The sequence below is a fragment of the Bactrocera tryoni genome, chromosome 5 (assembly GCF_016617805.1).
Source record: "Bactrocera tryoni isolate S06 chromosome 5, CSIRO_BtryS06_freeze2, whole genome shotgun sequence".
NCBI classification, from domain to species: domain Eukaryota; kingdom Metazoa; phylum Arthropoda; class Insecta; order Diptera; family Tephritidae; genus Bactrocera; species Bactrocera tryoni.
In genome coordinates this window covers 8,862,471-8,888,397 of record NC_052503.1, presented here as the reverse complement: position 1 = coordinate 8,888,397, position 25,927 = coordinate 8,862,471, and the positions used below count along the sequence as shown (strand labels likewise).

General features: G+C 36.9%; 2 protein-coding genes across 17 annotated transcripts in view; both read right to left on the bottom strand.

The window, feature by feature from the left end:
• Window positions 1-1,237: 1,237 nt before the first annotated feature.
• On the bottom strand, window positions 1,238-25,919 carry LOC120777972. 7 transcript variants are annotated; one of them, XM_040109610.1, is made up of 4 exons: window positions 18,159-18,248; window positions 13,890-16,192; window positions 13,371-13,421; window positions 1,238-1,985 (listed from the first exon to the last, which is right to left on the bottom strand). In XM_040109610.1, exon 2 carries the CDS (start codon window positions 16,125-16,127, stop codon window positions 14,013-14,015), a length of 2,115 nt encoding a protein of 704 aa, XP_039965544.1. In that variant the 5' UTR covers window positions 16,128-16,192; window positions 18,159-18,248; the 3' UTR covers window positions 1,238-1,985; window positions 13,371-13,421; window positions 13,890-14,012. The 7 variants fall into 7 exon arrangements, with proteins under 7 accessions (XP_039965544.1, XP_039965539.1, XP_039965540.1 ...); XM_040109605.1 differs by lacking the exons at window positions 1,238-1,985; window positions 18,159-18,248 and adding exons at window positions 12,128-12,169; window positions 25,888-25,919; XM_040109606.1 differs by lacking the exons at window positions 1,238-1,985; window positions 18,159-18,248 and adding exons at window positions 12,128-12,169; window positions 25,864-25,885.
• Window positions 1,238-25,927, bottom strand: part of LOC120777969 (ankyrin-3) — a 57,011-nt gene continuing 32,321 nt past the window's right edge. For 8 of the 10 annotated variants that reach the window (XM_040109591.1, XM_040109592.1, XM_040109593.1 and 5 more), the window contains 5 exons: window positions 13,371-13,421; window positions 11,393-12,169; window positions 10,828-11,109; window positions 2,980-8,244; window positions 1,238-1,985 (listed from right to left, as the gene is read on the bottom strand). In XM_040109591.1, the coding sequence (XP_039965525.1) occupies window positions 3,089-8,244; window positions 10,828-11,109; window positions 11,393-12,169; window positions 13,371-13,421 (6,266 nt within the window). In that variant the 3' untranslated portion in view covers window positions 1,238-1,985; window positions 2,980-3,088. The remainder of the gene's footprint in view (window positions 1,986-2,979; window positions 8,245-10,827; window positions 11,110-11,392; window positions 12,170-13,370; window positions 13,422-25,927) is intronic. The other 2 variants (XM_040109599.1, XM_040109600.1) reach the window with 2 other exon arrangements.

The following is a 25,927-nucleotide window of genomic DNA, read 5'->3' as shown; positions in this document are numbered from 1 at the left end:
TATACATAATTACCTGAATACAACTAATTTATAAGAAATCTTAAGAATTCATCACGCGTTACTAATTAGTATATGCTCGACCGTTTTACTCACTTTTATATAAAACTAGAGGACCCGTCCACGTTTTACTGTGGCTGATACATAGTTAGTACTACTAATACCATCTATATGATTTCTATTATTAAGATTGTGACTATTAGTTAAGAAGATATAGCATTTTTGGTGAAACAATCATTTTCAAATGATTCTTACATGAATTTTGAACAAATGCATATGATTTAAAATATAATTTTTGTATTTATGAACTGTATTGAATTTTAACATAAAGAGATATAAAGTATCCTTTGTCCTTACCCTGGTCCTAAGCTACTTCCTCACCAATTTTCAACCAAATCGGTTCAGCCGTTCTTGAGTTATAAATGGTGTAACTAACATGACTTTCATTTATATATGTATGTAGATACCTCAATTGTTTCAGAATAATGTTATTTTATCTAAAATTTTTGACAGCTAAATCTCACCATACTTTCATAGAATAGAATTTAAAATAAAATTCATTTTTTTTTCTTGGAAATCTACACTGGTAACAAACATTTGCCATATTTCATAAATTCTAAGTATGTCTCACCAAGTCACCACTAACGAAACTCCAATACATTGAATGAATTAGCGTGGAAACTAAAATATACATACATACATACCGTGCAACTCGTAAGCCCCATGTGTAAGAATGGTTAGCTTTGTAACGCCTTGACACTCATAGGAACTTCAACAAAAGCAGTCTTGGATAATCAACGGGGTTAGTTGACTTGGAGTGGTATTTCCTATTCCTGTGTGCAACTGACTTACTTTCATTGAAACAATTAAGAAACACGAGTAATATAGTGTGTATTAGATTAAGCATTTATTTGGTTAATCGTAGGCTTGTGTGTTGCATTACAAATATGCTGTGTCCTCTCATGCATCGATAGGAAATGCATTATTTTACGTTAATATTTAATTTGCAATAAGTTTGACTAATATTATAATAATAATAATTGGTAATACATGCATTTTGGTATGTTTGTATGAATGTATGTGTGTGTGTGCATTGTTACATATATATGTACCATCAATATTGTACTTAATTTACTTTAATTATATATTAAATTTAAATTAGTAAGATGCTTGGGCTTTATTCGCCCCTTTTTGGATTAAAAAATTAAAAAGACAAAGTCACTTTAAAAGCATTTTTTTGTTTTTATTTTTTATTATTTTCATTTTTTTTCTTATTAAGGCATCATACATATGCAAACTTATACGCATGTATTCCATTGAAGCAGCTTAAACTAAATTACATATGAAAGACTTATATATTCAAATAAGCTTTAAAAAATATTAAATACACTACCACGTTCCTCCTTCCTTCTAACACCACATATTAATATAATTTACCGCATACAGTTTACGTAATCAAAAGCATCGTAGAAAATTTCACTTTTCCAAAAATTACATACCGTTAAAATAGCAACAAGTATACATATTTGTATAATAAAGATTTTCATTCAAATTTTATTTCACATTTAGTTTTTACTATTAAAAGCCCAATAACGAAAATAGTTGTATGTATGTATACATTTAACAGATAATACGTACACTTAAAGAGTCCCTTTATTGTTTCTTATTAGCAAACCAAGTATAATAGAAGTACATTTGATAAATTTGTATAAACTGTCAAATTTGTATTTAATATGCGTGGCATAATAACCTTCAGTAATGCTTGTGTGTGTTTTCGCTCAAACTTGTGTTCTATGTAGATTGGAATTAGTTGTTAATAGATTAATGTATATTACTTAAATTTCGATGCGCCGATAATACTAAAATGCAAAGCTTGTTTTCCAGTAGGGAATGTAACAATTATATGGCATATCTGTCGCGATCCCAAAGCCAATACTCTCGCCTGCTCACCATTCATAAAGCACGCATTTGCGTTTATTTAATTAAATCTGCAAAGGAAAAAAATATATGTATATATTTTAGAATAATTCGTGCAAGGCGCTGACACACAATGGCTTGTCGTCATTTGATGTGTCTTTTCACTTTGCTGAAAAGCATTCAAATGGCGATAAGCCACTTTACCGGTGAACAATATAGATCTGTGTACCTACTGAGCTACAGGATATTCTGATATTCTAGCAAATATTTACTTTAAATTGCTCCTCTAAATACGGTGCAGTTAAGGATGTTCGAAATTCGACAGGTGGCCATTAATGTCTTTAAAAAATGCTGTTGGCATTCATGTAAACATACATACAATTGTCTCACAATAATACGAGTATTACTAAATAAACTGCAAAAGCTAATATGACAGCGATTTCATATAAAGGTAAATTGAAATTCAATTGAATTGAATTCGTCCTTGGTGGATGGCTTTCTTTTTGTATACATAATTGGGCAACAGTGATTAAAATTTAATACACCGCACTATGCTTTGAAGCGCGACATTAGCCAATATATGCATATATGTACATATGTTTAAATGAATTCACTATTAACCGTTATGAGAAGCGTTTTCTAAGTGAAACAAATGTCTTATAATTTTAAATTAAATTTAGCAAAGACCTCTTGATGCGGCATGAAATTTTTCTTGTATGATTTGAAAATTTTCTGAAGGTATTTCCTGAGCTACTGAAACCAATTCGTTACAGGTCAATCCAGTGGCTTTAATGTAACAACAATGCACACTGTTATAGTCGTCATTAAGTTTGATTTCGTCTCATTATGTACTTTTAATAAGCTTTTAGTTGAGCTCTACTGCATTTTTTTTTTTTGTTAATTTTTTTGTTCCAAAGAAGACAACAAATTTGAGTAAAGAAGTATAACGACAGAACTCTGCAAGAGAAAATCAAACACTTCTGCACGGATACATTCATAAAAACACAAATACATAGGAAACTACTAATGGGAACTCAGTGAAAATGTGCGAAGAATTGCGCTTACCTAACCACTGATGTATGTAAGTATAAAAAGCTTGTAATCCCTTAATTATGTAAATTTATGCGTGTCGTTTGTTTCTTATTGCATTAACGTTTTTTATCCGCCATGTAATCTAGTGCTGATCGTCGTACTCTTGTCGATGTTGCGCTTGGCGACGTTTCAGTGCCTCAGCATCTTCCAGCAATACTTCCTCGAGCACATTCTTATCTTCCACAACCGTTGATTCTTCGTGCGACCAAAAGCTAGATGATGTTAGACTAGAGTTTGCACCCGGATACGAGTCCTCCATGAGTGTACTGGATGCACAACTGGTGACACTGCCTGACATTTGCGAATTTCCAGCACTGGTCTGATAAGTTGCAGTGGTGCCAGCTGAACTCGTGTTAGTTTGTTCAATACAAAGTGAGTCGGCCGATACGTCTTTGTGAAGTTGCCCCGTGGGGAATTCTAAATTTGTACTGCCGCTTGCGCTTGTGGTTGTGGTGATCGTTTGTGTAACGATGTGTTCATGTCCCTCAGCATCTGTAGTGGTAGTGGTGGTAGTTGTAGTTGTTGTTAGACCTTCGCCAAGCGTAGTTTCGCCTGTTGGAAATCTTGCCAACAGATCGAACTGCTCGTTTTCCATTGAATCGATGCTCTCCTCACGTGTAGGCTGTTTACGGTCAGTTTCCAATGAGTCGATATCCGAACGTGTAGTAGCATCTTTTGAAATTTCGAAACTGCCAATGCTGCTAGAACGCATATCGAGACTTTTATTTATCTCCAGACTATCTACACTGCCCTTCTCCGAATCCTGTTTATCCAACTTCATTTTCCCCTCCATTGGCTCTGTTGACATTTCTGTGAGTTTTGTCATTGACTCACACCCTTCACATTCTTCCAGTTTCTGTTTGAGTAGCGCTTCAATTGTTTGTTGCTGTGCCGGCAGCACTTCGGTTCGAGTTACTGTACGTGTTACTTTGCTTACAACAATATTGCTTGCACCATTTTCCCGATCACTTTCGTTTGATTTGTTGGAGTCGTCCGACCGAGAAAGCATGGCAGCCTCTTCCTTGGCTTTGATCTCAATCAAGTGTGCTTCTATACATGCATTCTCCAGACCTTCGAATTCTTTAAGGCTGGAAATTGATATATCATCGCCTTGTGCTGTGGCACTGCCACTATGGCGAACCATATAGCGGCGTGTGAAACTACCGTTGCTGGAGTCCGTTGAACCTTGGTGCGTTTTATTGCGATTCTCTAAAGAAATTGCCTGTTCTAGCGATTCGAATTCTTGCAAACTGTTCATGGATAAATCGTCATGTTCGCCACGTGCGTAATATCGTCTTGCTGCCATAGCATCATACTCAGGTGTACTGGAGAAGGAGTCTTTAAAACTGCTTATGCGACTACTACCCACTTCGAATTCGCCATCCTCTTCCTTGATATCTTCTAATACACCACCAGTAATGTCGTACGGATAACGCAATTGTGAATCTGTAAGTTGCATTTCAACCCATCGTTTGTTTGAAGCAGCCATGTCTCCAGAATCGCTTTCATCCTGTGGATCGCTGCTGCTGCCCGCAGTTGGTGGACTTTCTTCGAATTCGAAGTTTAGATCATCTCGGAAAATTTGCGAACCTAATTTGGGATCGGCGGGAGCAGATTTTATAATAATTTTTTCAACATCCTCATCATGTTTTGATTCATATTTCGTTGGCTGAATTTTAATGCTCTTTCCACCTAAATCAGCCTCATCGGCTTCTTTAGCCACCTCTTCGATTATGACAAAATCGTCGGAAATATCGGGTTGATCAATCATTTCAAAAGAGTCTGGAGAATCTGGTGCCTTATCATAGTCATCGTAGTCTATATCGCCAGCTTGTGGTCGTTGAAGATCCGCAAGCTTTTGTTCGTACTGTTCTTGTACTAGTTTTTGAAATGTTTCCTCGCTCTTATCCATACGTTTTTGCTGGTGTAGAGGTTCATCAGCAGCTTTATGTAATTCTTCTTGTGTTTTCACTTTGTATAATGATTTTTCTTCGAAACCCTCAGCATTTTCTTCTAAACTTGGCGACTTTTGAAAGTCCTCGGTTACCGTTATATCTGGTATATTTGAGTAGTCTTGCATGTTTTGCGAAGGTCGACGCTCCTCTTCAATAGCCTCGGCCTCCATTTCCTCGGTAGCACTATCCTCAACTATAACCTCAGCCACAAGTTGTGAAGGAGTAAATGGACGTTTTTCGAGGTCAAAGCTATGATCCATTTCGGCGGCAGCTTGTTTCTTCTTGTTCTTCTTTCGTTCGTTTGGTGAGCGAAACTGTCTGGTGTACTCAGATTCGTAGGGATCTGTGTCCGATTCACTTTCAGATTCTTTGTTTTCACCCACTACTGGTAGATCCTTATCCGTGATGGATTTTAAAACATCACCAGTGATCGAAGTACTCTCACTGCGCTTGTGACCGCGTTTACGAGATTCACCGGGTGGTGTTGTAGCGGCAGAGTCTTGTGGAGAATGTTCCTTGCTGTCCATTTCCATGGTAAATGTGTCTTCATGTTCGGGAAATGAAGATGCTTGTTCATCGTGTGGAAAACCAAAAGCCTCAATGCCGGTTAACGAAGAAGAACCTGCTGACCCAATCATATCCTCGAAGTTCTCTACAACAGTTTCTATGTTTGATGTACTTGACATGCTAACCGAAAGGATGCTACCCTCGTCTAAGCTAGAAGCCAGCTTAGAATCGTCAATGGAACGTCTTATGTCACTATGATAGAGCAAAATATCTTCAGGCCGATCTGTATCCTTTCCATCGTCTATTTTAGCTTCATCCATAGGATAAGCTAAGCCCCAAGTTTTTTCCACTTCCTTAGGTTTAGGAAACTCTTCCACCATAACGCTTTCGAAATGCTTTTCCTCGGGTTTGGCCTCCTCGGTTTTCGGTTTAAATATCATTTCTTGTGAACGTTTCATCAGTGACTTTTGCATTTGTTGCTCAGTTTTACTGTAATCTTGAATGTCGAGACTTTCATCACTATCGTCATCATCGTCACGTAAGTCACGAATACGTGATAGTTCCTCAGCTTCCAAAGCATCAGGTTCTGTAGAGGAAGCTACCAATGTTTCCGATAGTTCTGAAACATCGATACTTCCTAAATTACCAGATGTTTCGGATTGCGAATCGAAACTCTTCATGCTTTCGTGCGAGCTTATCGTCTTTCCACTGCTACTCTCAAGCGTGCTAACTGCGCTTATGTATTCGGTTGCTTCACGCGTTACTGATGACACATCCAATGCTGTTTGATATTCTGAAGAGTTTCCTTGTGTCAGTATATTGTCGACTTCTGACGATAACGGGCGACTGTCGCTTTTATCAAAGCTTTTGTAGTAACTCTCACTGGAGCTCGATTGGTCAATTTCTGGTACCGACCATCTATTCGTGACATCAACAGAGCCAGTTTCAGATTTAATGCGATGCGTAACCTCCTCGAATGGTTTCATTGTTTGTTCTGTACATATCTCCGAAAATACTCCTGTATCACCAAGCTTGGTAACCTCTATTGGTGACCTCCTTAGGTCATCTCCTTCTGTTACAAAGCTAGCTTTGGCTATTTTTTCCTGATAATAGTCCTCCATTGAGCTAAAATCTTCGACAGTTTCAGTCGAAACAAAGCCAAGAGAAGCATGTTCCTCTTTAGTTGCGTATGCTTCCATTGAACTGTAGTCATCTGCAGTGCCTGTAGATATAAAGCCTAGCGAACCGTGTTCATCTTTTAACTCCTCCTTCGTATCATCAACGTTACCTTGAGTATAATGTGTAATAACTGCTTCTTTATTCAGTGTCTCTTTTGTTCTTTCTTCAAAAGTATCCTCATATGATTTTATTGGTTCAAATGTTGATGGAAGCTGAGTTTCCTTAAGTGTATCTGGTATTCCTATGAATGAAGAAATATATTCCTCTTCCAAGAATTTAGGTTCCTTAATTTCTTTTTGCATAAGGCTTTCGTCAGTCACAGTTTTATCTTTTTTCTCTGCGCTAATCAGTGTGTTTGAAATCGAGCGAAACTCAAATTCGGATGGCGACTCTTTAATTGATTTACCATCCTTCACTATGAACTTCAGCTCGTTATTTGCCGCATTCAATGATTCCTGCGCTTCCTCCAATGTTCTGGCAACCATTTGCTCATCAATCAAAGCTCTGGGCAATTCACTCAGTTGCTGTGGAGAATGTACTACCTTAGGTTTAGCTATTGGGATTCCCTTCTCTGTTGTTTCCCATTCACTCTTTTCTAACTCCAAGTCGAGTTTGTCGGATTTTGCGGAACCTAACTTTAATGATTCATAATCGTCCAATGATTGCTTTAAAATGGTTTCTTTTTTTTCGTCGGCTGGTTGGGAAATATCAGCTGTAATTACAAAAGTCTCACAAGATTTGTTCGAATCATCTTGTTTTTCCTTTGTTGGTTCTTGCTCTAGCAAGTCATTTCGTGTTTCGGAACCTTGACGTACTATTTTGCTTTCTCCTTCATCTGTTTCACGCTTCATTGTTACAAATTCCTTAAATACGTCATTACTTTCATCCGAGTCGACAGAAATCTCCTTCATTAATGCGACATCCTTCGCTTCAATTGCTCCCTCCAAGGCTTGATCTTTTGTAGTTACAGCTTCTGGGGAAGACTCTATATCAGTGTCTGGTTTTGTTGGTGTTGTCTTAATTATCACATTACGGCTGGATTCTCCAATATAGAAACTCGTTTTTGATCTGCCTTCAGAGAGCTCAGACTTTTCCGTGTCGACTTCGGCGTCATCTATTGAAATCTCACTAGTTGGTTCCAGTGATTCTGTACGATCCTCGGAAGCTGTTGTAATCGTTGTAGTTGTGGGGTAATCCCGGGCATGTGATGATTTAATTGAAATTTCTGTTGACACTTCATCTGTTTTCGAAATATCGTCGGTGATGTCCAAGCTACGCAGGCTAATGCTGTCCGACTGTTCGTTTACCAGAGCAGCTAAATTCTTGAAAGAATCTGTTGGTTTCATTTGTAAACGTGGCTTAGGCACGGGCGCAGATATCGACAGGTCGGGTAAGATTTCAGAGGAGTCGGTAATACTGTGTGCATCATCACTTTTTTGATATTGCGTTAAGTCGTCGCCAATATCTCTCACGGGTGAGGTTGATTTGGCGGCGCGTGGCTTAGGTGTGGGTGCATCATGTCCAGTTGGGGCAGAAGTCGGCGCACTAGTTGGTACTGGAGTGGTTTCGGATGATTTAGCGAATTCAAAGCCTGTCTCTACAAAGGTAATAATAAGTGTGAAAGTAAAGGTATTTCCAAAGTATTAAAGAAGAATAAATAAAGTTTGAAATGAAAGGAAGATAATAAGCTAAACTAAATGGATAGATAGAGACAAATACAAAGTGATTATTGAAAGCATATGGGTTATATTTTGAACAGATAAATTATATATATTTAATATGATTTGAAAATAAACTACTACTTTCTTTCTGGCAAAATAAATATTAATTGTTTTTTCACATGCAATTTAATTGCTCACCTTGTAATGGAAGCAAAATAAGGATAGCACTTACCAAAATCATAATATTTGAATATGCAATTAGAGCTCAACTTTAACAAAACCTAGCTTGTACTCTTGTAAACAAATCACTTTCAAATGTAATACATACATAGCATATTTAAATAAGCAATGGTTTGTAAATTTTAACGTACAGCACTTCTAAAGACGCTTTCAATGAGGTATGGATATCGAAATGTTTTTTTTTAATATTTATGTAATTATTATTTAATATTTCAACTGTCCAACGTGGCTTCAGTTGGTTGCCCTGGGACTCTGAGTAGTCCAACTTTCAACTTTTTGACCCTATTGAGACATATCTGGTGAAGATGAATCTGTTTTACATAACTGGTATGGGCAAGCGATTGGGGGATTTTGGTTCATCTTTCCATTTTGGCTATAATATTTTCTTGCGCATAACACATAACACTGACAATAACAAGGTTATAATTTTGTCGTTTTCAAAAATGCACAGATTCGAGGCAATAGGCTATAGTATTCATAAATGTAATAGAGATTTTTCCTTAAATGCATTAAATGCAGTGCCACTTCGAGTCATGTCTCCTGCAGTATACTTATATTATACTTTCGTTCGTTGGCATAATCAGTCAAGATTGTCACACTTATTTAGACAAAAAATATATATTCGTATTCATATATATTTTTATCTCTTATATTGCCCGGGCCAATCGAAAACGCTTCGATAATTTAACAAGTAAAGAAGGGCTAAGTTTGGGTGCAACCGAACATTTTATACTCTTGTAAGTAGCGGGAATCAAAACTTTAAGAAGTAAAACGTCAATCAAAGAATCAGAATTCAAGCAATTTTATATACATATATGTAACTCATATACACCGACCGCCATATTTGCCTAAGGTTTGTTAGAAAAACATCATCAAACGCACCGACCTGATATTAGCTTTTAACTATTATACATACGATCACCAATCATATGAAGTAAGGTCAGTTGGATGTTCAAAACTCCTAATATTAGTTATATGGGAGCTAGATCACGTTTTCGCCCGAATTAATCCATTTTAAGCACAAAGATAGTCTGTTATGAGCAAAACACGCTCTGAATTTTTCTTCGAGATATCTAAAATATTGGTCGATATCTGCAATATAAAGTCACTAGCAAGTTCGAAAATCTTTAAATTAGTTATAAGTGGGTCCAGGGAAGTATTGAACCAATTGAACCCATTTTTGATACACAGAGATTATATTATTAGGAAAAGATTCTCTCGATATTTTCGGTCAAAAGTCAACTATAGATACTGCGGTCCACATATTCGGTACCTACTCTTCAAGCCCGAGTTTTGATTGAATTTGGGAATTTTTCGGTCATAAGGTGGTATAGTTTTAAGGAATTATTAGTGCCATTTTGATCCCGCTATATTACGTCCTTCTTGATTTGTGTACTGGAAAGTGAAATAATCAAATGGAATTTTAAATTGTTTTATAAGGGATGTAGGCGTGGTTGTATTCCGATTTCGACCATTTTCACACTGTGACATAGGAACATTAGAAGAATGCCACGTACTAAATTTAATCGAAATCGAGATATGGAATTTCATCAAAAAGTGGACAGTGCCACGCCCATTGTCTAATTTTCACATCTTCGGCTCCCATAAAGTCCTCTCTCTACCATCTCGGTGGTGAGATTTAATGTCTCTGACGAATTTAGTTATTGATTTATTGTGCTTTAGTTTTAACAGTACCGTTATATGGGGAGTGAGCGGGTTATCATCCAATTTCATCCACTTTCACACTGTCGGTAGGAGTTCTTATAATATTTGTACATTATTATTTTTAAAATTTTTTTTATTTTAGTGCTTAGTTATGGCACTTTAAAGGTTTTCGGGTAGTGGCGTTTTGTGGGCGTAGCAATGGTCCGATTACGCCCATCTACAAACTAGTACTTTTTTTGCCAAGAAACGCGCATTGTTCCATCAAGATATTTCAACTTTTACTCAAGTTACAGCTTGCAGGGACAGACGGACGGACGGATAGACAGACAGTTACCGGATTTCAACTTATCTCCTCATCCCGATCATTTATATTAATATAACCCTATATCTCTCTCGATTAGTTTTAGCTGATACGTACAACCGTTAGGTGAACAAAACTATTATGCTCTGTAGCAACATGTTGCAAGAGTATACTGGTACAAATGGTTCGCCTCATACGCATCCTGAGCCGCTGCTAGTACTACTTTTGCATGAGTGAACTCAAATAATGCATGTTTTGTGTAAGAATTTATGTATGTATGTATGCGTAGTATATACTATGATGCTTGTAATACCTGTTGCTATATCTTGAATATCGTTATCTGGTGTATTTTGACCGATATCGCCCAAAGTGTTCGTTGTGGGCGACACACTATCGTCCCAACTCATTTTCGAAAACTCACTTTGCAAATTACTTATCTCATCGTCCTGCAACATCGAATCGAAATTCGCATCGAACGCCGATGCTTGCTCGTCAATATCAGCGAAATTTGTTGTGAGCTTTTCGAATTTGTGATCAATGCGCCGAGACTTTGCAACGCCGGAATCTTCTGTAACATGCTTGGGATCGCTAGTACCTATAGGTATGCATATGGTTAATTTACACCACAGTCTCTAAGCGAAAATATGTTTGTGAGGTTGTATATATATATGTGATAGCAGTTATACTTATATGTCGATGAATAACCTAAGATTAGGGGGATTATGTACACGGCAGTTTCAATCTCTGGTATGTACCTGATATGGTTTGCATGGATGTACGTATGTATGTATATGTATGTTAACTATTACTTGATCTGTGTGCTTAAACATAATATGCCTAGGTGTATGCTTGTATGTTCTGTGCCTTGTCAAAATTACCTTTTGTCTTCCAGTCTGCCTCTTCAACAACAGCGTCAGCAGCATCAACATCACTAATACCACCACTACCACCAAATGTGACAGCTTCATGTAGTGTTGTACCAATTTGTCTAGTAGTTGTTGTTGTTAATGTAGTTATAGTTTCTGTTGCTGTTACCGGCTTGAAGCCATCTTTGGAATCAATAAGATCATGTGAGCGTTTTTGCTGCTGTGATGTGCTGGTGGTGGTAATTGTTGTGGTTGCAACGCCGGGCACTGCACTGACTTGCGTGTGGTGCTGCTGCGTGCCAGGCCACTGCTCGTCAGTAAAGCTCATATTATCATCGAACGATTTCCCAGACATTGATTCAATAGTTGGCGATTTGATAACATCCAAGCCACCAATATCATCACAAGTTATAGCATAATTTTCACTTTCTGAATTATATTCCTGCTTAAATGAATCATAGCCATTGGCTTCTTGTTGCTGATGCTGCTGCTGCTGTCGCGTGCTAATAATGTTAATGCTCTCTTCGAGCACGTTATCAATCAGCACTGCAGCCTCTTGGCGTATGTTGGTATCAAAAGCGAGGAGCTTCTCACCACCAGCCTTTCTACTTCTATCTTCATCATCATCATTGTCATCGTCATCAGAGTATTTTTCATCATCATCCTCTACATCACTATATTTATAAATATTATCTTTGCTGCCATCAGCATCTGCATCAAAATCTATTAACTTTTCAATAACATTATCTTCGGCTGCCGCGTAAAGGATTTGTTCTTTAACGTCGTCGCCTGCAAGACAATTGCACATTGCATATACAGTATGTAATTGCAACAATATTCCAATACTTTAAGCACCATTCACATGAATGTAAGTAATTACAGCAACATTGCAACATATTTGGCAACAATATATTTTTGCATATTCCACATTGTTAGTCAAAGCGTGCAAATCCATTTTTTAATGCAATAATGAGTTAATGAGCGTGAAATGTCGTGTTTAACATATGGTACATACATATAATGATAATGCGTTGTGTTGGCATGTGAAGCTTAAGAAGCAGTGACTAAGCAAACCTCAAATTATGTAAGATGAGCCTAACGCTATTTAGTTGGTCGCCGGAACGAGTTTGGCTATCTTCGACGATAACGAGATAAACGCTCTTCGTCTTTCTCGAGCCTGAAATGTCTTTCATTATACAAAAAATATCCTTAACTACTCAAAAGTGAAGCGAAATGTTTCCATACAAGCACATGTACCTATGCACACCTCTCGAGGCATCAAGTAATGCGAATCCGGTTGGTGAAAGGTTATTCGTACAAATATATGTATTTATTATATTAAAATAAAATATTGTTTATATTTAAATAAGAAATAACCGCAATTTTCAAAACTTTTCAAACAACTTAAGTAGCTGAACTGGTAAATCTTACGATATTGTGAAATCTTTTCTCAAACAGTTGACTTTTTTTTCAAACGACGACTTCACCTCTAAGCTTTTTCCCTCATATATACTTCTTAACATATGTTGTTAGTATGTTTATGTGTATTTGTATATGTACATATGTAGGTATAAGTTAGGTATGCATAATAAATAGTAGAGTTGAGTGTATGATTCCGTGTATGTTGTAAGAACAACGCGAGATCGCCGAGATCTAGTACGAAATCATATATGTAGTAATGCCCCAATCGCGCTATATTCAACCAAACTTCAGCACTGATTGTCGCCTGGTTTTGTTAAATTTTGCTCTAATTGTTTGCAATTTTTGAAACTTAATAGAAATGAAATGTGTATGAGTGGCTTAAGAACTAAAACTAAGTAAATGCAATGTAAAAGCGTGCTGTTGTGTTGTGATCACTATCGGTGTATGGGAAGACTAAGTAAGTGGTGGAAATCGCTTACATGTATATTCATATGTAAATATAAAACGTAAAAAGAATGCGCACAAACGTATATACGTGTTGTGGTTGAGCCTTTAACTCTTAACTTACCAATATTTCGGAACGAATCCTCATCTAAAACGAGCTTTTCTTCTATGGTTTCTATAAAAAACACACACAAAATAAATAATGTTAGCATTCACGAAGAATTGATTTGTTTGGGACTTCAAGAGACTGATATGAGGTGAGATTGACAAATGTTTGCAGCATAAACATAAAACGATGATCACAAATTGCAATGTAAAATGATTTAAGCCTAAGAACGGATGAAGAATTTCATAACTACGTACTATGTAAATGCATGGAGGGATAACGCAAATATATCCAGTGCTTATTACACAAGGCTTTTTGTTAGCAACGTGGTTAGACGTTCAAAAGTAATTGGGAGTTTGTTAGTAGTAATGACGAAAACAGACATTCATATTTGTTAGTGTATGTTAACATGTATTAATTATGTTATTTCATTTATAAAAAAGCAATAACGTTGACATCGCTAGCAATATTCAAAAGTCCAGTTGACTTAGTGTTTTTTATTTTTGTTTTAATATATATCAAACGTTTTTTACTTACAAATTATTTTGTTGTGTTTTTGTTATTTTTTATGTATTTTAAATATTTTTTTTATTTTGTTTATAGTTTGTGTTTGCTTTCTTTGTGAACTTCATTGTTGGCTGTATTGGTTGGGTACCCTTTTTAGTTGCCACCTCTGGCAGCCGATTCATCGGATTCAACATATTCGATGTCTGTATGCACATCAAGCGTTTCAACATTTCCTTTCATATGAAGTTTCTCCGCCTCGGCGTTAAAGCTATTGGTGTTCTTCTCGTGTACCACAGTGTAACTCTCGTTTAACAACTCGTTGAATTCAGTGCAATTGCCAGTGTGCATGTCATCTGCCACTTTATCGCTGTCAACATCGTCGGCATCAGAAGTGCATTGCATATCTTCAATATCGGTATTTGGTAGATTGGTGACATCACCAGTGCTGTCAGCGCCCATTGTCAAAGTTTGTAAATGATTTATGTGAGATTTTCTTTGACCATCTGTTTCTATTGTTAGCACAATATTGCTGTTACTCGCTATGTACGCCTTTAAAGTCGAACTGCCAATATCGGCGTCGCATTGAGCTTCATTATCGGATACATCCGACCCCTCGTCAGCGCTGATATCTTCTATATCGGTGGCTTTATCAATGCTATCGTCTTGATGCTGCTTTTGTGCTGCATTTAATTTCAGATTTGGTGGCAGACCACGTTCACTTAGATCCATGTCTTCAATGTCGGTGCCACCGTCCTCTTTAACTCTAACAACATCTAAGAGTTTTGCTTTTCCTTTGCTCAGGCTTCGTGTCTTCAGTTTTTTACGCCTGTTTGTGCCATCAACATAGATTTCTTCAATATCTGTCACCGGTTCTGTGTGGGCGTGCAATTCAAGGCGCTTGCTAATCTGTGGTTTTAACGTCTCATTTAGTACGGTGACTTCGTCTTCAATTAGATTCTCCGCATTCAAACACTCTGCGATTGAGACATTTCGCTCCAAATCATCGGCACATGAGTAATCTTCATCGTCAGTTTGCATGCCGTCGGTTGCACTATTGTAAACACCAAATTGATATTCTCGATCTAATGGCATCACGTTCTCAATAGTGTCGCCAAATTTATCTTCCTTAAGTACCACCATCTCACGATGTACTGGTGGCAGCATAGAGTCCGATATTGCGTTAGGTTCATTTGAGGATTGTGTGCCGACATCATCGCAAAATACATCTTCCACATCGGTAATATCAGCAGACTCTTCACCAGTGGCCCTTAGTATAACCGCTCTGGGTATGGATTTTTGTTCTTCCTCACTATCGAAGCTATCCTCCGCGGCAGAGTCATCAAGTTTTTCAACATCTGTTAATACCTCCTCTACACCTGTATTTGCCACCGTCAGAAAAGCATTCTTATTAAGAGACATAGTTGTCGACTTCCTGCGCTGCTGACTGCCACTGCTGATGAATGCTACATCAATAGGCGGTAAACTAGCATTATCGCCGTATACCTGGTCATCTTCATCGGATGCCGATTCTGAAATAACAATTTGACACTCCTCTTCATCGCCCGAAATCTCCAGCACTTCATCTTCGGACATGCCACGTGCGCCACCGGTTCCAGCAACATCCGACAGCGCCGACGCGAGCTCGCTAATGTCGCTTAGCACAGATAAGTCTTCGTATTCATCAGAGTGTTCATTCCCGTTGACAGAACGCTCGCTATCAGCAATGAATACTCTATCCTGTTCACCAACGGCAGTATCTAAGTCAACACACACCGACCGCTCACAACCATTATCCAATTCGGATTCAGTATTGTAGTCTTCACAGTCTGTTAGAAAATCACTTGTTTCATTCAAATTTTGTGCTTGCAAAAAGTCACCCGCTTTGTTCTCCACCTTTTCTTTGGCTTCATTGTCGACCATGCTTTGTTCGCGCAGTCCATGCTGCAAGAATTCTTGAAGTGATAACTTTAATTCGGGGTAAACATTGCTCTTTTCCTCTTCATCATCCTCGGAATCAGTGTCGTTGTAGTCCTCAATGTCGGTGGCATCATTGTCTTTCTCATTTTGTTTAGGTATATTAAGCGTATGGTTGGAAGCTTTCCGAGTTGGCAATATCTTCATATCAGTCTGGCTGTCGAAGTCCTCAACGTCTGTCACTTCACCCGTATTAAAATTATAATCCATATCATTGCTGTGGGAATCCTCTGAGCATTCCGATTCCGAATGATCGTTGGTGGTAACGGAAATGATTGGAAGCTTTGTGGACATTTTGATTTGTTTGGTTTGTTTAGGTAGAGTAACTTAAATGTTCTTATTAACAGTTTGAGTATTCGCTATTTGTGGAAGAGTCAAATTGATTTTAAATTTTGAGTTATTTCCAATTATATTAATTTAATATAAAATAATCGAATAAATTATTTACGAAAGCAGTTAAAGCATTGGACGGTATTCATACACCACAAACATCGCTACTATAAACTTTGTTGTTGTATGAATACCATAACAGCACATTTAATTAGTTGACGCGAAGTTGTAAGAAGTTGTCTGCCTTATGCAAGTAACAGTTAGGCGAACAAAAATTGTATTCTTAAAACATGTAACATGTCTTTGTACCCATGTTCGAAAAGCTGCGAGCTGTGTGAACAGTGGAAGAATTAAGTAAGCATACACGTGAGCTGCTCGTTTAACGGCAGTTAACGCCTACTTTATAATTAAATATGGCAGATCTTTTTCCGTTTTGAATAATCTTCAAAGAGTGCTTTAGGGTGCAACTGGTGTATGCTTACTTAAATGGGCCGTTGCAAGTGTTCACAATAAGACTGATAATCCATAAAGTACATTTATAACCAAGTAAGCTGCATAGTTTATATGTATGTATACCGTATGTATTCTTTACTTTACTATATTTACGCGTGCTAGTCGAATTCAATATATGTATGTATGTATTATCGATTTTTATACTCTTGTAACATGTTGCTACAGAGTATAATAGTTTTGTTCACATAACGGTTGTAAGTATCGCCTAAAACTAATCGAAATAGATATCGGGCTATGTATAAAGAAATAATCACGATGACGAGGCGAGTTGAAATTCGTCTGTCTGTATATTTATCTGTCCGTCCGTCCGTACGTATGAGCTGTAAATTGAGTAAACGTTCAGATATTTTGATGAAACTTCGTATGCGCGTTCCTTAAAAAGGAAAGTATGATGGGCATAATCGGACCACTTCCATGCCCACAAAACGCATTTAACAGAAAAATATTATAAGAACCCCTACCGACAGAGTGAAAATGGATGATATCGAAACCATCCACTTTTTGGTGAAATCACATATCTCGGGACCCGACTGACCGATTTCGACTAAATTTAGTATGCGGCATTCTTCTCATATTCCTATATCACAGTGCGTCGAAATCGAACTACAACCACGCCTACTTTCCATATAGCAGAACTTTAAATTCCGTTTGATTCTCTCACTTCTTTTTCTATCAAACCTTTTATAAAGTTGCTTGGGTCCCGATCCTGGCTTTGGTTTCTGCAAGTTGCAAGAGTGTAAACTGTACGAACTTAGCTCTTTCTTACTTGTTTTACTTGATCTGGTCGATTAGGTCAAGAGAGACGCCGCACTTTCAGATACTAAATTTCAGTGTAGTATCTCTAGTAATGTAAGCACTTGATGATATTTGATATATTTGTAAAAGTTTGCAATAATATTATCAGTCTCATTGTGAACAGAAATAGGTTTTATTAACATAACCAATATTCAGAAAGAGTCCGTTAAGTTAGGATGCTTAACTTATATCATTCAATACTCTTTCACTGAGATACCAAACTGTTATACTCAGAATTTAAAATTACTTATCATTTCGATTAAATTAACGAACTCGATCCAAACTTAAACAACTTATGTATCATATCTATTTAATTAAAATATTGGTCTACTAAAGCTCTAAACTAAGTTGTCTAGTCCTGCAATACCTCCATTAAAGAGTATTTTGTAGTACATATTGAACAAGATTGAAATTTCAAAATATTTTTTATTGTTCATTTATTTACAAAGTTGTATTACGTGTTTATGTTTTTACGTTCTTTATATATGTAAATGCAAATATGTTAATAAAAAACAGTGTGTATGGCTTGTACGAGTACGCTATCATAGGCAATATGCATATGTATGTTTGACGTTTGTACGTAAATAGCATTTAAATATAGCTTCAAAAACACTTAGTCTGTGAACTAAATAAACTTATACGCAAAAATATGGAAGCTAACTAAATACGTGATAAACGTTTATTTACCTTTTGGCGTTTCGTTTTGCTCCGATCTAGAATTTCGCGATGATGTCGGACTTATACTTCCCATACGTATACCGGAGGCGCCGAATTGCATTTGCAGCGCAGGATCCACGGCATAACCGGCTTGTTGCCTACGCAGTGTTTCTTCGATTAAGGCTAGTGGACTGCGTGTGGCTTTTGGTGAGCTTGGACTTGCGGCTAATAAACGGTCCTGTTCCGTATTAAACATTGGCAAAGCAACTGAATCGGACAAACTGGAATCGGTTGTATCAATGAAACTAACATCAAACTCGTTTGTACAACGTTGGTCCGCTGATGGTGGCCGGACAATGGACGCTGAATCCATATCATTGTCTGGCTGTCGATAGATAACTTCAAAAGCTTTGTCTGGTCCAAATGTTTTGGTAAAAACTTCACTTGTTAAAACTTTTCTGCTTCCAGAAGATGAGGTAGAACTTTTTGTACTCTCCGTGGATTTGAATGAACGCGTTATTTCGGCGTCGTCATCAATTATGACTGTGCTGACAATAGCAGCTACTGGCTCTTGGTTAACTTTAACCACCGTAGTGCGTGTGGGTACGGCTGGTATCTTAGATATTTTCGATGTGGTAAAAACAGACTTTTCTGCCAATCGCAGATTAGCCACATCTTTATCAAGTTTTTTAATATTTGTGGTGGTGCGCGTATATTTACGTACACTACTCAATGAGCCACTGGCACTCGTATTGCCGCTGCCAGTCATGCTGGACTCATTTATAGAATCTTTAATTTTCTTTTGTACTTTTACATCACTTTTCCTAGTTTGGCCTTTCTTCTTTACCTGATTCATTTTCATTGTGCCACTATCCGTTTTTACAACATCCTTGTTGACGGTACGTGGATTTTTGTCGCCCAAAATACTTTCTGTTCTATTAGTTTTAGTTATTCTTCGAGTCGTTATATTGGAAGATATGCTAACGGGTACCTTCGACCGCTGCTGAATTCTTTCACTTCGTGTTAAGACTTTCGTCTCTTCTGAGCTGTCTCGTGTTACGCTTCTTTGCGTGTTTCCGGTAGCCGCATCTAATTTTGCGTTATCCTTTGGTCTGTTAATTTTGTGCTTTATTTTACTTTGATTTGACTTATTCAATACATTACTCATTTCCTTACTTGTTTTTGGGGACATGGATTTGTCAGTTATTTGATCACTATGTGCTATCACAGCTTTTGGCTTGTCTATATTGGGTTTTCTATTATACAGTTTTTCAGTGCTTTTTATGGATTCCTTGCTATTAGTGAGTGAGTCTTTTTTTAAATTCGTCAAACTACTTTTAAAATTGAATGTTTTCTCCTCTTTGGATAGGTTGCGTACATATCGTCTTTGTGCATCAGTATGAGTAGTTGTAGAAGTGATAGGAGTAGTTAGCGGCTTACCTTTTGGCTGTAACACTGCTGGTCCAGGTGATTTTGATCTCAACGTAGTGTCCGAAGTTAAGTCTGCTTGTTTTGACGTGGACTGTGTATGTGCGTATCGCAGGCTGTGTGCCAAAGTTGGCTGCATATATCTGTGCATTACAGTTGAGGTAGGTGTAGTCAGCCGCTTTCGTTGAGCATCTTCACCTGCTGGTTCGGAAGATTTAGTGATTGTCTTTGTTTTGGTTTTCTTGGATGTAGTCTTTTTATCATATTTTTTGGTTTGCGCGTAAACGCTAGTTACGTGAGAGTAGTCGGCCTTTGGACGGCTAGATGTTGGACTGAATGTTCTTAGTGTAGCATTATATGGCATCGTGGTTACGTCAGTGCGTGTTCGCGGCCTTGGCGTTGTTGATCGACTATGTGAATTGTCTTCGCTTAATCCAACATTGACTGTTTGTGAACGAAGGCTTGTGGACCGATCGGAACGAATTTCCGTTTTTAGTGGGCTTGGGGCAGCTTTTTTTGTAGAAAGTTTAGATATTTCATCTTTATTTTGTAAATGCTTTCTATGTCTGGTGGATACATTTGCTATTGCTGTATTTTTAATAGCTTTATTTTGCACATTTTCAATAGGAGTCGCAGCAGGAACTTTTTCAGTTTTGGTGTACCGACTATGGTTCTGTAATAATGATTTCCTCACAGTATCCTTAGTTTCAACCTTTGTAGAAGAAGTTTTCTTTACACCCCTAGTAAGTTTTTTATTCACCAAAGCCTTCTTAAATTCTTCACTATTTTTCCTGGTTAATTCCGTTCTTTCACCTAAATTTACAAAATATGCAACACCTTTCTCTTTTCCAATTCCTCCACTCGGAGCAGCCGACCTTTCTAAACTATCTAAACTACTACATGAATCTAAAATATCTCGACTGTTTGACAAGCTCGTAGAAAATTGACCACGTTCACTTTCAAACGGAATTTCTTCGCTGGTAGTCACATCTGCTCCCGAAACTACTGAGAGCAAGGGGCGAGGCATCTTATTCACTTCACGAATTTTAGGCTCATCACATTCTCTCTCTGATTCATCAGAAGAGTACACATGAGGAACAGCCTTAGCAATTTCAAGTGGAGATTTTGCTTTGTCTTCTGGTATTGAAATTGCTTGAACGTCTTTAGAGTCTTTGTCATCCGGTTTGATTACAGATGGTTCTAAAGGTGACACCTGTTTCATATCAGCGACTTTGGGTTTGTCAAACTCTTCCTCTGATTCATCAGAAGAGTACACATGAGGAACAGGCTTAACAATGTCAAGCGGAGATTTAGGTTTGTCTTCTGGTTTTGAAATTGGTTGAACGTCTTTAGTGTCTTTGTCATCTGGTTTGCCTACAGACGGTACTAATGGTGACACCTGTTTCATATCAGCGACTTTAGGTTTGTCAAACTCTTCCTCTGATTCATCAGAAGAGTACACATGAGGAACAGGCTTAACAATGTCAAGCGGAGATTTTTGTTTGTCTTCTGGTTTTGAAATTGGTTGAACGTCTTTAGTGTCTTTGTCATCTGGTTTGCCTACAGACGGTACTAATGGTGACACCTGTTTCATATCAGCGACTTTAGGTTTGTCAAACTCTTCCTCTGATTCATCAGAAGAGTACACATGAGGAACAGGCTTAGCAATGTCAAGAGGAGATTTTGGTTTGTCTTCTGGTTTTGAAATTGGTTGAACGTCTTTAGTGTCTTTGTCATCTGGTTTGCCTACAGACGGTACTAATGGTGACACCTGTTTCATATCAGCGACTTTAGGTTTGTCAAACTCTTCCTCTGATTCATCAGAAGAGTACACATGAGGAACAGGCTTAGCAATGTCCAGAGAAAATTTGTGTTTCTCTTCTGGTTGAACATCTTTGAAATCTGTGTCTTCCGGTTTGGATTCAATTGTGGAATGTAAGGATAGAAGAGCGTTTTGGTCTTTGATAGTATTAGTTTCTACTCTTAATTTAATTTTATGTTCAATTTTTTCGTCAATTGTGTTATCGCTATATTCTGTTGTTATAGTCTTGTGATGGAAAATATTATTTTGTTGTTCACTGCTGATATATTCTTTGGTAGTCATCAGTTCAGTTCTCTCGGAAGTTATTCTGAAGTCTTTCTGTTTCGGAAGAGTGTGAATGTCTGACGTTTCTAACCTTTTTATTTTTTCATCAGTCCATTCAATGTTTTTTGTTGTTATTAAAGGCACCGGCGGTCCACTGAATGTCTTCAGTTTTAATTGATTTATGTTAAGATGCTCGCATGAGATAGTGTCTTGCTCATATTTGGAGGAACTTTCTATTTTATTAATTCCTTCTTTAGTTTCATTTTTCTCACTTATCGGTAACGGTAGCGTTACAGGAAATCGTTTGATTGTTGAAGTTTCATCGGAAGATTTCACACTTTTTATGCTATCTTTTCTTTGTTTAAGGTTCCCTAAATAAACTTCTAGTTTACGCTCATTTTCAGCTGTTTCATAAATTTTTAATTTATACTCTTTTATGGTAGTAATATCACTGTCCTGTTTGTCAGGTGTTAAGTCAGCACCTTCTTTATCTGTCATTGGGAAGCTTGAATTGTCTATCACATTTGTTCCTTCGATAGGAAATTCGGTTTTATCACATATCGTTTCAATGAAGTCGTTTGCATTATCCGCAACCTGTGGTTCATCGGTGACCTTAGAAACTACTTCTTTCTTATTGTCATTTGGGGTATTTTGATCAATCGAGCTAGTGCCATAATCTCTATTTATTTCAGACATTTTTTGATTTTTAACTAATGGGTCAGAAAACTGTTCTATTTGTTCTTCTCCTAAAGAGCTACCCAACCTTGCCTGAGTCATGATTGCACCATGTTCTGGTAGCGCTGATCCAGCTATTGTTTGTAAAATTTCGTCAGTTTGACTAAGACCTTGTTCGCCGAAATAAGTAATGTCCACTTCATTGTCCGCACGAACAACCTGCTTGCGCGCGAGTAATGGCGAGGATTGTAGAGAAGCAAACTTCTGCTCAAATGTTTTAACAACATCTTTGACATTTGGCAAAATACCAGAATCTTTGCTATCTGCTGATGGCAAATTAATTGCTTTTGGTGACTTCTCCATTGGATGCTCAAAAGCGGACTCTGCCTCATCTGTGGTGACTGACTTAATCTCATCTTTAGCTACTTCGAACATTTTACGTTTCATGCAGACTTTTTCGCAAATTTCTTCCTTTGGCACGTCGGAGTTATCCAATCTAGTCTCTATGGCCGTTACAGGCGATAGTTTCACCTCTTGTGTTGGTGGCTCATGAGACATAAGGTTCTCCAATGCAAGATCGACATCGGTTAATATTTGACGCTCCAAAACACTCTCATCCACATGGGTTGGCGTTGAATCACGTTGTCTCACCTTAAATGGTGTTGTTTCCAGGCTGTAGTCATGCAATTTATCTTCAAAATCCTTCACCACTTCTTTAACAGCTGGAATTTTTTCACCAAATTCAGCCAAAGACTTTTGCTTGCCAATAGCGAATTTTGGCATTTTGCTTTTGGCATTTTCCAATTCGATTATCTTGCGCTTAACATCACCCCGACCCTTTAAATGTTCTGCATTCGACGCATCATCTTTAGCCACTTTAGGTGCATTCCTATCTTGACTATCCTTATCATAAGCTGTGTCGTGTATATGTGACATTTCTGTTCTGGTTACAGCAGTTGTAATGGTTGTCTTAATTTGACTACCACCACTCATTTCTGAAAATGAGGTAGTGTCGCTAAGATCATCAACTTCGTCTGGCTTAACTGCTCGAGGTGTATAGTTCGTGTCGGGCGACTTTTCAGATTCAGTAATCTTGGCAAAACTACTAGATTTTATATTTTGAATGCTGACGTGCTCTGTTTATGCCGTTCAAATTGCATTACATGGATTAATTTATTTCATTTATTATACATTTTCAGTTGCAAATCCAGGCGGTTAAAAGCGATTCAAAGGAATATGCGATGTAAAATAACAAGTACAATTAACACTAATGGATAATACCATAAATATTATCGACTGACAAATCAATGAGGTCAGTTGGTTAGACTATACTATATTTATCTATTTAGTATTTAGTTGACAACATGCATAAGTGAGATGGTGTATTGATTCGTATGATAAATTTTTATGTAGGCACCAAGTTGCATGTGATACGAGTATATGGTGTGTGAAGCAACAAAAGAATAAATTTACAATGATACGACCAGCTAGCCACCAACTTAAACAGTTCAAAGCTGCGCATCGCCATTTTATGTTAATACGATTATATGATTAAGTATGTGTAGACGTAATATGCTATACGAGGTCGTGGATTATATGCAGCTGGTGTTTCTGTCTTGTTGTGCGAGTATTGAAAATTACCGTTGCTTAAAATTACATTTATTTTTACATACAAGTAAGGTAACGTTTGCATTTTTAAATAAATGTTAATTATGAAAAGATTTTCGAGGCCATTGAGTGTACAAAGTTATGTAAGGAAACAGCACGAATGATATTTTGAATTTACGTAAAAGCTTGTCCAACCACGACTTCATATAACATACAGAATAATATAGAGAAATGAACGGTAATCGAGATACATACAGCCGCTGCATTGCCAAATTGGTTTTGAAAGCATAAAAAAATACGACGAGTGTGTAAATAATAAGCGAGTGCAAGAATACTTTTCTTTTCACATTTAATGACTAAACTAAATCCAAAACCGCGTTATAAAATATGGTTATTTAGCGTGTGTTAATAACTTAAAACATCAACATATTATATTATGCCAGAAAATTTATATATATACAAAGTAATCGTGTCAATTGCATTTTCTCAAACCAAAGACTTAAGTACGAAATTAAGCTATACAAATATAAATAAATTATTATAATCTAAATGTAAGACAAGAAAAAACTGATTTTTTAAGGCTCAGCTTCTGTACATATGTATTTATTGAAAGCTATGGGCTTCTCACGCATATATGGTTCATTTCTTAGAACTAAACGGGTGTCTCATAATTAGCGAACGATTATTTCAATCGACTTCGATTAGTTTAATGTACTTCAGCAACTGCGGCTGTGAGCGGTTAACACATAGCAGCTTTTACTACTATAAAGTTTGATAGAAATTTAAAGTTTTTACTTTTTATTTGAGTTCCCAGTAATAATTATTTTTTTATGCTATGTCTCAATTTAATTTTGCTAAATGGAGTTTTGAGAACTTTTTTTATAATTGAAATTTCGAAGACACACTCAAAAAGTCACATACTGTTAGTTGGCATAAAACCATTAATCAACCGCACTTGTTCACCAGTTCAGTTGCTGTTTAAGCAAGCAAAAACTCTCCAGTACAGGCACGAAACATTATTTTTTTTGCGCTATTAAGATTTGGATGCACTGGCGTGAGGTTGGACGGTATGTGAGGAATTTCTGTTGAAATATTTTCAAGAATCCAATCTAAGCAATATTTATGTGCCAGTTATTTGTACTATGGAAAGGATTGTATTACTTCCTTTCGCATATTATTCATTGTATGTTTGAAGTTAATTAGTTTGAGACATTTAATCACTTAAAATCCGAGCAAAATGAAAATTGCTCACAATTGCAACATATTTCAATTTAGGATAACTTTAAAATAAGTTTTCTCGATTATTTAAAGTGAAAATAAGTTTTATCATTTATTTAAAGTGATCACGTTTTACATATGTATGTACATATGTGCCATTTAGCTGTACACTCACTCAATTTAATAGGCGATTCTTCTCTTACATACATGACTATTAACTTATACATATGCATATTTCAAACCAAATTGAACAAATTAGCTTGAAGTAGTTTGACCGTTCATCATAATATCTTCCATTTAAAATTGCAAACGTTTAACAACTTCATTTCGATTTATGTATTGTTATGCTATGTAAAATATGTATGCCTGATCTTAGCAATAAAACCAATACACACCGTTTTTTCCATATTTAATATGATTAATAAAATTTCCACTTTTATTCTCAACCTCAGACCACAGGGACTAGGACATGTTTATGTAACTTACCGTTTGATTTCAACGTGATTATTATTGATAATCTTATAAATGAACTTTACTTATTTACGTTATTATAAAGAAACGTACAAATCGTAAATCTACGGCTAGTAGATATTTGGTTAATATTTTGTTTTTATAAAATGAAAACTACATTGGAAATAACTCAAAAATATTTATAGTCCAAAGGCGTATATATGTACATATATCTGTGTAAATATTCGATGGGCTTCAAACTTTGTTAACCATATAATATGTTTTAACACCAACTTTTAGCTTACGAACAGCGAGCAACGTTCACGCGAAAGTC